General features: G+C 41.2%; 1 protein-coding gene across 1 annotated transcript in view; it reads right to left on the bottom strand.

Moving 5' to 3' along the window:
* Positions 1-13,517, bottom strand: part of las1l (LAS1 like ribosome biogenesis factor) — a 43,245-nt gene that overhangs the window by 17,482 nt on the left and 12,246 nt on the right. The window contains exon 7 of the mRNA XM_052021115.1: positions 4,176-4,285. Within this exon, the coding sequence (XP_051877075.1) occupies positions 4,176-4,285 (110 nt within the window). The remainder of the gene's footprint in view (positions 1-4,175; positions 4,286-13,517) is intronic.

The following is a 13,517-nucleotide window of genomic DNA, read 5'->3' as shown; positions in this document are numbered from 1 at the left end:
ACCTTTGAAAAGCCTATGCTTAGCTTTCATTTTAAAAGTATGCCATTCACTCTGGATCTCCCCATTAGAGACAATGAATAAAGGCAAAAGGAAGAGATAGACAAGGCCATACAGCCTCTTACATACAGCCAGTTACCCTGATTCAGTGTCATGCCTGATGTTGTGCTTCACATTCAATTGCCTCCCAATCCTGATATGTTCTGTCTCTCAGTGCCCAAATACTTATCAGTCTCAGCCTTGAGTATCCACAGTCCTCAGAGGTAAAGAATTGGAAGGTTTTCTCTCTTTTCATAAAGAAATTGTTCTGCATATCAGCACAAAATGACTACATGAGACTACGTCTCCTTGTTCTAGACTCTCCAGCTGGAAATGGCCCATCTTCAGTCAACTGTTTGCCTTTGACTTAAACACCCTTACAACTTTCCACAGTGATACACCATTTTTTTTCTTGAAAGCCAAACTCACATACAGCAAGAGGGAGCAAAAAATTTATGGACATGGAAGCAGAAATATTTCAGGAAACTTGTGTCTCCTTCTGAAACAACTTGTTTGTTACAGTCATTCAAGTCACTGAATGTTAATTCTTCTCTTCTTGTTTTGCACTAAGTTCAGAAATTTCACGAAGAGCAGAAAAATGTCACTTAATTTTATTTTATTAACAGACACCAGGCCCGGAAATTTATTCTTACAAATGCCAAAAGGAAAACCAGCACAATGGAGCAGAAAATAAACTCAACCCAGGGAAGAGCATCCATTGCTTCTTAAACTTTTGTGAGAAATTAACCCCTGATTTTCTGACAAGATTTCTAATCACACTTGACACACTTTTCTGTTATGACACTCCCTCTAGTGGTCAACAGTCTCCATGTAATTTACAATCTCATTGGGCTGAAAAATGACTGCTTTTTGTTCTTTTAACAATGTTCTTTTACTTATTTTTTTCCTCAAAGAACAACCAGGGGGACCAATATCCTTGCAGGCAGTTTTGCTAGTGTGTTTCAGGAGGGTTTAAACTAGTTTGCAAGGGGGATGGGAACTGGAGGGATAGGTCAGTGGATGAAGTGCATGGAGTAAAGTCAGATCTAACATATAGAGAGGCTTTGAGGAAAGAGGAGAAGCAGAGAATAGGGTATAAAAGTAGAAAGGTGGATGGGCTAAAGTGCATTTACTTAAATGCAAGAAGTATCAGGAATAAGGGTGATGAACTGAGCTTGGAACTATGATACTGTGGCTCTTGCAGAGACGTGGCTGTCACCAGGGCAGGAATGGTGACTGAATATTCCCAGATTTCAGTGTTTTACAAGGGATTGGGGGGGGGGGGGGGGGGGGGGGGGGGAGAGAAAGAAGAGGAGGGGGGTGGCATTACTGGTCAGGGATACTATTACAGCTGCAGAAAGTGTGGATAATGTAGCAGGATCCTCTTTAGAGTCAGTATGGGTGGAGGTTAGGAATAAGCAAGGAGCAGTTACTCTGCTAGGAGTATTCTAATAGGCCCTCCCGGTAACAGCAAGGGTACTGAGGAGCAGAGCGGGAGGCAGATTTTGGAAAGGTGCACGAATAACAGGGTTGTTATCATGGGAGACTTCAACTTCCCAAATATTGATTGGCACCTGCTTAGTACCAAAGTTTTGGACAGGGCAGAGTTTGTTAAGTGTCCAGGACGGATTCCTGTCACAGTATATTGACAGACCAACTAGAGAGAATGCCATATTAGATCTAGTATTAGGTAATGAACTGGGTCAGGTGACAGATCTCTCAGTGGGTGAGCATTTGGGGGACAGTGATCACCGGTCCCTAACCTTTAGCATTGTCATGAACAAGGATAGGAGCAAAGAGGACAGGAAGATATTTAATTGGGGAAGGGCAAATTATGAGGCTATAAGGCTAGAACTTGCGAGTGTAAATTGGGATCACATTTTTGAAGGGAAATGTACTATGGAGATGTGGTCATTGTTCAGGGATCTCTTGCAGGATGTTAGGGATAAATTTGTCCCGGTGAGGCAGAGAAAGAATGGCAGGGTGAAGGAACCATGGGTGACAAAAGAGGTGGAACATCTAATTAGGAGGAAGAAGGCAGCATACATAAGGTGTGCAAGGATCAGATAGGGCTCTTGAGGAATACAAGGTAGCAAGGAAGGAACTTAAGAAGAGGCTGAGGAGAGCAAGAAGGGGACATGAAAAGGCCTTGGCGAGTAGGGTTAAGGAAAACCCCAAGGCATTTTTCACTTATGTGAAGAGCAAAAGGATGACGAGAGTAAAGGTAGGACTGATTAGAGACAAAGGTGGGAAGATGTGCCTGGAAGCTGTGGAAGTGGGTGAGGTCCTCAATGAATACTTCTCTTCAGTATTCACCAAGGAGAGGAGCCTCGATGACGCTGAGGACAGTGTTGGTAAGGTTAATGTTCTAGAGCATGTGGATATCAAGAGAGAGGATGTGTTGGAGCTGTTAGAAAATATTAGGACAGATAAGTCCCTGGGGCCTGACAGAAAATTCCCCAGGCTGCTCCAAGAGGCGAGGGAGGAGATTGCTGAACCGTTGGCTAGGATCTTTGAGTCCTCGTTGTCCACGGGAATGGTACCGGAGGAAAGGAGGGTGGCAAATGTTGTCCCCATATTCAAAAAAGGTAGTAAGGATAGTCCAGGGAATTATAGACCAGTGAGCCTTACGTCTGTGGTGGGCAAGTTATTGGAAAGGATTCTTAGAGATAGGAGCTATGAGCTTTTAGAGAATCATGGTCTGATCGGGGACAGCCAACATGGCTTTGTGAAGGGCAGATCATGTATCACAAGCCTGATAGTGTTCTCTGAGAAGGTGACCAGGCAGATTGATGAGGGTAGTGCAGTAGATGTGGTCAACATGGATTTTAGTAAGGCATTTGACAAGGTTCCACATAGTAGGCTTCTTCAGAAGGTCAGAGGGCATGGGATCCAGGGAGGCTTGGCCATGTGGATTCAGAATTGGCTTGCCTGTAGAAAGCAGAGGGTTGTGGTGGAGCAAGTGCATTCAGACTGGAGGGCTGTGACTAGCAGTGTCCCACAGGAATCAGTTCTGGGACCTCTGCTTTTCAAGATTTTTATTAATGACTTGGATGAGGGGGTAGAAGGGTGGGTTGGCTAATTTGCAGATGATACAAAGGTTGGTGGTGTTTGGATAGTGTAGAGGATTGTCGAAGATTGCAGAGGGACATTGATAGGATGCAGAGCTGGGCTGAGAAGTGGCAAATGGAGTTCAATCCAGAAGTGTGAGGTAGTACACTTTGGAAGGACAAACTCCAAGGCAGAGTACAGAATTAATGGCAGGATTCTGGGTAGTGTGGAGGAGCAGAGGGACCTGGGGGTTCATATCCACAGATCCCTGAAAGTTGCCTCACAGGTGGATAGGGTAGGTAAGAGAGCTTATGGGATGTTAGCAATCATTAGTCGTGGGATCGAGTTTAAGAGCTGCGAGGTAATGATGCAGCTCTACAAGACTCTGGTTAGGCCACACTTAGAGTACTGTGTCCAGTTCTGGTCGCCTCATTATAGGAAGGATGTGGAAACGTTGGAAAGGGTGCAGAGGAGGAGCTAGGGCTTTACTCTTTGGAGAGGAGGAGGATGAGAGGAGGCCTGATAGAGGTGTACAAAATATTAAGAGAAATAGATAGAGTAGATAGCCAGCACCTCTTTCCCAGGGCACCAATACTCAATACAAGAGGGCATGGCTTTAAAGTAATGGATGGGAAGTTCAAGGGAGATAGAGTAAGGTTTTTTTTTTACCCAGAGAGTGGTTGGGGCATGGAATGCGCTGCCTGGGGTGGTGGTGGAGGCAGGTACATTGGTCAAATTCAAGAGATTGCTAGATAAACATATGGAGGAATTTAAAATAGAGGGATATGTGGTAGGAAGGGCTTAGATTGTCTTAGGCGAGGTTTAAAGGTCGGCACAACATTGTGGGCCGAAGGGCCTGTATTGTGCTGTGCTGTTCTATGATTCACTAAAGTACATGTAATTAAATATGTTTCAGGTACAACCTTGGAAGGTATAGAGTGTGGGAGGCATGTGATAATGGTAACCCTTACTGCACAATATCCCCACCTTCAACTTGGAAGATATATTTCACTTTAAATGTACAGCAACAACAATATAATTTGTTTTTTTTTAAATTGACCTTACCACAACCTTGTTTTCAAAAGTACCTGTTTTCGCAAGCATGTTTTTTAACTTGTGACAAAATCCATTCAACTTCAGATGGTAGGGTATTCCAAAGCTTCTTTGTTTTGCAAACTAATTGCTGTTCTGTCAAAACCTATGGAAATAGAATCACACAATTTCAGGTGTACTATCATCAGTAAGATTCAAGTTCTCAAACTAGCTGAGAGGGAAAATAGAATGGATTTCACTGCTTCCGTGAACCAAAACCATCTCATTCACAAACGAACAATAAGTGGTTGTCAGATATCACATTAAATGAGGGTAATACCCATTTGCTTTAAAAGTTGAAATGTGGATATTGAAAAACCATAAATAGGCAGCAGCCTTTCTTCCAACTAAAGTAAAACTTTGATTATCTGGCACCTTTGGTAGTGCCAGACTAGCAAATTTCAGAATACTGAACACCACTCTTAATATCAAACATACTTTAATTTCATGTTTCTCACAGTTGAATAATAAATGTTCCAGTGAATTTAAACAGAGTGGAAAACATGCAAGCACTCCGTCTCCTGCCCCTGCTGCAAACCTACCCACATTAATGACTGCTGGTGCTCCAGATCCCAACCCTGGCTCCAGCCACACACATAGCCCACATTCCGGACCTCAATGCTGACCACACACTTCCTTTGCACCCTGGACCATTGGCATATTCATGACTACCTGGTGACCCAGAAGCTGGACCATGAGTATTTCCAAATGATCGGATGCTTTACTGTACATCAAATTTGTAAGCAGTACGCCACACTTGCAAAATAATATTGTAACATTTTAGACAGAAGGAATTCTAAAGGGAACAACAGTCATCATTGATTATGGATTCTTAAAAGCACCAATTCTTAACTCAGGGGACAGAAAAAAAAAATGTAACTTTGTCATATTTAGTGGGATTTACTGCAAGGCTTAATGATCTGCTGGGATGCCCTTATTATTTGAATAAACTCAACATTCACTGCCCAGACTTGAGCAGCCACACAGCTGAAATATTAGACGATTTGCTTGTGCTCCAGAGTAGGAACTTTTATTAAAAGAGGGGAATGAAGTGCCAAAGGACAACAATAATTCTCAAGTTGCAGTAAGGGCATGTCGATGCATTTGTGCTATTTCGATGTATTTTAACAATTAATTAGACCATAAAACATAGGAGCAGAATTAGGCCATTCAGCCCATTAAGTCTGCTCTGCTATTCAATCATAGCTGATTTATTTTTCCCTCTCAGCCCCATTCTCCTGCCTTCTACCTGTAACCTTTGACACCCTTACTAATCAAGAACCTATCAACCTCCATTTTAAATATACCCAATGACTTGGCCTCCACAGCTGTCTGTGGCAATGAATTCCACAGATTCACCACCCTCTGGCTAACCAAATTCCACCCTGTCTCTGTTCTAAAGGGGCGTCCCTCTATTCTGAGGCTGTGCCCTCTGGTCCTAGACTCCCCCACTACTGGAAACATCATATCCATGTCCACTCTATCCAGGCCTTTCAGTATCCAGTAGGTTTCAATGAGAACCCCCCCATCCTTCTGAACTTCACTGAGCACAGGCCCAGAGACCTCAAATGCTCCTTATACATTAAGCATTGTACCCACATTGTATCCATACTTACAGTCAACATCACCATTTGCTTCTGTCATTTGCTAAATTTTGCCACTTACCGTAATCAACACCGAAGGCTTTTGACATACTCTCCATCAAAATCCTCAAAACAGAGCTTTGTACGCCTTACTGATCTTTTGGCTCAGCCACTTCCTTGTGCAGTACATCCTTGGGCATGCAGCCATCGTTTATTATGCGCTTATGCCCAAGCCAAAGTCATCTTTGTGTGAAGCTTGGTATCTTTGCTTTTGAGATAACTAGTTTGTTGGAAATTTTTCTTTCATGTGATTCCAAGAACATGCCACAAGCAAAGACAGAACTTGTTAAGCCTTGCTTTTTAGCACATGCCATTTCCATGTTACAAGATCTGAAGCTAGCCAAGGCAGTTGAGCAAAAGAAAGCAAGATATTGCAGTCAGTACTAGATCAATCTACGCCTAGAAAGAAGTGTCAGCAACAATGGAAAATGTCACATCACGTATGATGGTATCAAGAGAACACTTGCTCCTACCCATCACCAAAGCTAACCTCCTAAAACCCTCATAGCAAAATTCTTGCCAAACAGTTCACTGGGTAGAGCATTAGCCCAGCTGCACTTGCATAGAGAAATGTATCCCAATCTATGATTGACACTCTTCTGTAGCCAATTCCCATGAATGACCTCAATGTGGAACCTTCAGTATTTGAGCTTGGAAAGCTATCGATTCCTTGGCAAGTAGGAAAGCAGCTGGCAAAGACAAAATTTCAGCTGAAATTCTCAAGAATGAAAGATCTCACCTCATTCCATACCCTCATAACCACTCCTTCTGTTGAAAAAAATAGCAGAGGGCCTTCAATTACTCTTGTCTGCTCCATATTTCAAGGCTGAAGTTTGATCTCCACATCACTAGGATTCTCTTAATATCTAAAAAAAACTATTGATCGTCATCTTGAATATATTCAGCGACTGAGCTTCCATGATCTTGGGCAGACAATTCCAAAAGAACTACTATCCTCTGGATGAAAACATTTCTTCTCATCTCAGTCCTGATTAGCCAAATCCTTTTCTGAGACTGAAACACCCAGCTCCAAAAGCCCCAGCAAGGGAAAAATCTCATCTCTTTATCTACCCTATTAAGCCTGCAAGACCTTGCATGTTTAGAAAGCATAAGCCTAGTCTGCTTAACTTCTTCTCATGGGTCAATCCCCTCACCTTTAGAATCCAACCCGGTGAACCTTCATTCCATTCCTTTCATCGCAGGGAGACAAGTTCTGTACATTATATTACTGAGCATCTCACCAGGATTCTACAAGACATTTGTACACTTGTATTCAAGACTTCTTTCAATAAAGCTCAACATATTTGCCTCTCCATTTGTTTGTTGTACTTGTACACTAACTTCCACCGGTACATGTATAAAGACACCCAGTTCTTCTGACACACAATTCCTTTGCACTTTTCAATTCCTCTGCACTTTTCAATTCCTCATCATTTAAAAAAAAATACAGTACAATTCTATTTTTTCTACCAAAGTGGATTACTTCACCCATTTCCATACTATGTTCTATTTGCCATGTTTTAGCCTGAATCTTTGTTGTATCCTCAACTCATAACACCAACCTTTGCATTATCAACACTTGATACATTATTCTTGGTCCCATCAACCAAATCCTTGGAACAGCTGGAGACACATTACTGACTCCTGCAGCATCCACCCCTTTCCAATCCAATGACCCCTTTATTCACATTTTGTCTTCTGTTAAACAAACTTTAGGCAAACCAGAATACAGCCCCTTACCCCATATGTTCCAATTTTGTTTAGCAGCTTCTTGCTGTAGCACCTTAACAAAAGGTCATCTGAAAGCCCAAACATACGACTGATTCCTTCCGAATGTCTATTCTGCTAGCTACAACCTCAGAAAAAAAACTCACCAGATTTGACGGATAACATTTCCTTTCCATAAATTCATGCCACCTCTGCTCAGTTATTCTTTTCCGAGTGCCCATTATCAATTCTTAATAATAGATTTTAGAATTTCTTTACTGCTCGTGAGGCTAATGGCCTGCAGTTACTAGTTTTTCTTCTTAAATAGTGGGATTACATTTAATACATCTAACCTACGAGGCCTGTTTCAGAAGCTAGGGAATTTTGTAAGATGACTATTAGTGCACCCATTAACACCATCTCTTAAAACCTTGTGTTACGGACTCAGTGAAAGTCCCTTTAAGATAGAAAGTGTGTGTGTATGTGTGTGTGGGGCGTGCTTACGTCAATAGAAGATAAAGGACGTAATGACGTTGTTGAAGAAGTAAGAAGAAGAAGAAAGAGAGAGAGAGAAGGGAGAGAGACACCAGCCTGCTTGTTTTCTCTAATCGAGGGATGAGAAACAATAACTGTGTTTTCCACTGAAATCCATGTATGGAAGTTGGAAGTAATCCGGTGGAGTTCACTTTGTTGCTGACCTGTAGAAGGAAACAGGTATTTGTGTGTGGACGACCACGATTCGGATGCTTTTCGGGGTGAGGAAGTCACTACCGAGTAAACACTGAAGTGTCGTTTGGGTTCCATCGTGGAACATTTGGATTTCGTATGTACTCTCTCTATGTTTTCTACATCTACATCTTATCTTCAGACAACGGTGGTTGTTGAAGAAGCCCTTGCTCATGTTTCACCTTGTGGCTTGTGGAACTGAACTTTAAGAACCATTCAGGAACTGGGAGTTTTGGACTTTGTCACACACACACACGACGAGTTTAGTTTTGGGGTTAACGTTCGAGGTTTAACATTCTTGAATTCTAACATACTAACATTTTTTTTTACTTTTATTTTACGTATTACCATAAGTAGTGATTAATAAAATAGTTTTTAACACTAAATCATGCTCAGTGTGTTTCTTTTGTTGCTGGTTCGTGACAAAATTGGGGGCTCGTCCGGGATAGTTCCCAAGGTTAACGAGTGTCGTCTGGGATTGTACCCCAGATTGACGAGATTTGTGCGAGATTCAATCCAAAGATTTTTGAGGGAGGTCTGATAAATTCTTTTTAATTGGCTTGTGTGTGTGGAAACCAGCAGCAATGGATATTAAGGCATTTTTGGAGTCACCAACCCAAAAGGGATTGGAGGTGGCGAAAAAGGATGATTTGATAAAGATTGCTACCAGGCTAAACCTTACAGAAGTAAAGCAGTCTATGAGAAAGGCAGATATTCAGAGACTGATAGCTGGCCATTATGTGGAAAAGAAGGTGTTTGAGAAGGAAGTGTTAAAACAGTTTCCTGGCAGTGAAATAGCAATTTCTGAGGCACAGGTGCAGCTGGCAAAGATAGAGGCTGAACGAGAACAAACCCAGTTAAAGATAGAAGCTGAACGAGAACAAAAGAAATTAGAGGCTGAACGAGAGCAAACCCAGTTAAAGATAGAGGCCGAACAAAAGCTAACTCAGATGAAGATAGAGGCTGATCTAGCAATGAAGCAGATGGAGCTGGATAACGAGGAGAAAAAGAGGCAGCATGAGTTACAAATGAAGCGTAGGAGTTCGGAATCTGATTCTGATGATGATTTTTCAGCCAGCAGGGAGGTTCGATTAGTCCCTCCGTTTGAAGAAGATCAGGTTGATCAGTATTTCCAACATTTTGAAAAGGTTGCTGTGAGTTCAAACTGGCCAAGGAAAGGATGGGCTCTTATGGTACAGAGTGTGATTAAAGGTAAAGCTCAAAAAGCTTATTCTGCTTTGTCTGTTGAGGATGCAGCTGATTATACCAAGGTAAAACAAGCTATTTTGAAGGCCTATGAATTGGTCCCTGAGGCTTATAGACAAAAATTCAGAGACTTGAGGAAATCTGCAGATCAGACTTATATGGAATTTGCCAATGGAAAGAGAATATGTTTTGAACGATGGTGCCTGGCTAAAAATGTAGATGGGGATTATGATAAATTGAAAGAATTGATACTGGTGGAAGACTTTAAAAGATGTGTTCCAGCTGAATTAACAACATATTTAAATGAAAAGGCAGTGGAAACTTTACAAGAAACTGCTAGGTTGGCAGATGATTATGCTTTAACCCATAAATCCAAATGGGGACAACCTAAAACCTTTCAAAAGAGTTACAAAGACAATCCAGGTAAACCAGAGATTAAATTGGGAGGTAATCAAAAAGGAAAAGATGAAAAGAAGCCAGGGCTGGAGAAACCTGTTGAGCGTACTTGTTATTACTGTAGGAAACCTGGCCACGTGATATCTAATTGTGCCCTTTTGAAGAAAAAGAAGGAAGCTGGGCCCAATGCTTGCTTTCAGGCAATTAAAAATCAAAAAGGTTTAGGAGATGCTGTTAAAGATCAGTCCTTGCAAGAGGGAAAAGCGGAAAAGTTGGAGGAGGTGAGAAAAGAATTCCGTTCGTATGTATCAGAGGGTTTTGTTTCACTGAATGATGAGTCACCCCAGGTGCCAGTGAAAATTCTTAGAGATACTGGGGCTAGTCAATCTCTCTTGCTGGACAGTGTTTTAAATTTTGGTGAAGAAAGTGACACTGGTGAAGTAAATCTAGTACGAGGCGTTACAGGTAAGACCATGTCTGTCCCTTTTCACAGGGTGATTTTAAAGTCAAAGTTCGTAGAAGGACCAGTCGAGATAGGGATAAGACCTAGTTTGCCAGTGGAAGGAGTTTCTTTGTTATTGGGAAATGACCTTGCAAATGGAGAAAGTGATCCTGTGGTACGGTTAACAACCAAACCAAGGATTGATGAGTCTGAGGATGATTCAGATGTTTACCCATCATGTGCGGTGACTCGAGCTAGAGCTAAAGAATTAGCCAAGACAGACAGTCCGGTGCAGTCTGATGTGGTTCCTTGTGACAGTCCTAAACAGGAAGAAAATTTTGATGCCTTATCTGAGACTTTTCTGTCTTCACTGGAGGATCAACATCCTTACAGTGAGCCTGAATTTAAAGATTTGTCTTTGTCGAGGAAGGATTTTATGGTGGAACAGACAAAGGACCCTGAATTGACAGAATTGAAAGAAAAAGCTCTCTCATGTGAGGAGATTGAAAAAGTGCCAACTGGATACTATGTCAAAAATGGAGTGTTAATGAGGAAATGGAGACCTCCTCATGTTCCTGTTAATGAGGAATGGGAAGTTATTCATCAGGTTGTTGTTCCAAAAGTTTATAGGGATGAGATTTTAAACCTGGCCCATAGTATGCCTTTGGGTGGTCATTTTGGTGTGAATAAAACTGTAGGGAAGATCTCGAAACAATTCTATTGGCCTGGTTTGAGAAAAGATGTGGTGATGTTTTGTCGAACCTGCCACACATGTCAGATGGTAGGTAAACCAAATCAAAAACCCCCTGTGGCTCCTTTGAAACCAATTCCTGCTTTTGGTGAACCCTTTTCGAAGGTGATTGTGGACTGTGTTGGCCCCTTACCAAAGTCTAAGACTGGAAATCAGTATTTGTTAACCATCATGTGTGCCACTTCTAGATTTCCAGAGGCAATACCCCTTAGAAATATTAAGACCAAGACGGTGTCAAAGGCTCTTGTAAAATTTTTTACCTTGTTTGGTTTGCCAAAAGAAATCCAATCTGATCAAGGTAGTAATTTTATGTCAAAAATTTTTCAACAAATAGTCTATGAGCTGGGAGCAAAGCAGATTGTATCATCTGCATATCACCCAGAATCTCAAGGAGCTCTGGAGAGATTTCATTCTACTCTCAAAAATATGCTGAAGACTTATTGCTTTGAAAACACCAAGGATTGGGACGAAGGTATCCATTTACTTTTGTTTGCCGTTAGAGAATCGATCCAGGAGTCAATAGGATTTAGTCCGTTTGAGCTTGTGTTTGGACATAAGGTGAGAGGACCTTTGGAGTTGTTGAGAGAGCAATGGGTTAATGAGGAAGTTCACTTGAGTCTGTTGGACTATGTCCAAAAATTTAAAACTCGGTTGGAGAGAGTCTGCCAGCTAGCGAGAGAGAATCTGAAAACAAGCCAGATAAGAATGAAGACATATTTTGATAGACGTGCTCGGCCTAGGACATTCGCAGTGGGGCAAAAGGTGTTGGTATTTTTCCCTAGCCAAAATAATCCCTTGCAAGCTCGTTTTTCTGGACCCTATGTTATTGAATCTCGAGTGACTGATCTAACATATATAATCAAAACACCAGATAGACGCAAGAAAACACAACTCTGTCATGTAAACATGCTAAAACCTTATTATGACAGGGATTCAGTTGTGGCCTTGGTGGATGGTGTAAAGGTTGTTTCTAGAATGCCTGATGTTGATGTTGAGGAAGGCCAATTTAGACCAAATATTGTTCCATCGAAACTAAAAAACCAAAATATCCTGGAGAACCTTGAAACGAAGTTGGACCATTTACAAGTTTCACAAAAACACCAGATGAGAGAATTAATTTTAAAATTTAAAAATCTGTTCCCAGATGTTCCAAACAGAACATCGGTAATTACCCATGATGTTGATGTTGGGGATGCAAAACCAATCAAACAACACCCATATCGAATGAATGTGGAAAAAAGTAAACTTGTTGATCAGGAAATAAAATACATGTTGGAAAATGATATTATTAGACATTCTACTTCAAATTGGAGTTCGCCCTGTGTTATTGTACCTAAACCTGATGGAACTGTTAGATTTTGCACAGATTACAGGAAAGTGAATGCTGTAACAAAGTCAGATGCTTACCCTATTCCTAGGGTGGATGATTGCATAGACAGAGTGGGAAAGGAAAAATTTCTTACAAAGATTGACCTATTAAAAGGGTACTGGTGTGTTCCATTAACAGATAGAGGAAGGGAAATTTCAGCCTTTGTAACCCCTTCTGGATTGTATGAATACAATGTTTTGCCATTTGGAATGAAAAATGCTCCGGCAACATTTCAAAGAATGATTAATTCAGTGATTCATGGATTAAAACATACAGATGCCTACATTGACGACTTAGTGACTGGGAATGATACTTGGGAAGATCACATCTCTGCGTTAGAAAGGTTGTTTGAAAGACTTTCCAAGGCTAACCTTACAGTTAACTTGGCTAAAAGTGAATTTGGCCATGCCACTGTGACGTATCTTGGTTATGTTGTAGGTCAAGGCAAGCAAGCTCCTGTTCAGGCAAAAGTTCAAGCAATATCTGAGTTCCCTATTCCCACAGGTACGAGGACTGTTAGAAGATTTTTGGGAATGGTTGGATATTATCGAAAATTTTGTAAAAATTTTGCTGATATTGCTCTTCCCCTAACTAATCTTCTGAAGAAGGGAGTAAAGTTTGTTTGGACAGATTCTTGTCAAGAAGCATTTAAGAAGCTGAAAGCCATTTTATGCTACCATCCTGTGCTCAGAACACCTGACTTTGAAAAGCCATTTTCATTAGCAGTGGATGCCAGTGATGAAGCTGCAGGAGCTGTGTTGTTGCAGAAGGGTGACCTTGATGATATTGACCATCCTGTAGCTTACTTTTCAAAGAAATTTAATGAGCATCAAAAGAATTATTCCACCATAGAGAAAGAATTACTGTCGCTTGTTTTAGCCTTGCAACATTTCAGTGTATATGTTTGCACTGCTCAGAAACCATTGACTGTGTTTACAGATCATAACCCATTGGTGTTTCTGAGCCGAGTCAAAAACAAGAACAGAAGGCTGTTAAACTGGAGTTTAATTTTGCAAGAGTTTGATCTCATGATAACTCACATTAAAGGCAAAGATAATGTGATTGCTGATTGTCTTTCCCGATGTTAAATGGGAAACA

This window comes from Pristis pectinata, chromosome 8, assembly GCF_009764475.1.
Source record: "Pristis pectinata isolate sPriPec2 chromosome 8, sPriPec2.1.pri, whole genome shotgun sequence".
Classification (NCBI taxonomy): Eukaryota; Metazoa; Chordata; class Chondrichthyes; order Rhinopristiformes; family Pristidae; genus Pristis; species Pristis pectinata.
Note: the sequence above shows the minus strand (reverse complement) of the source record. Positions and strands in the feature narration are given on the sequence as shown.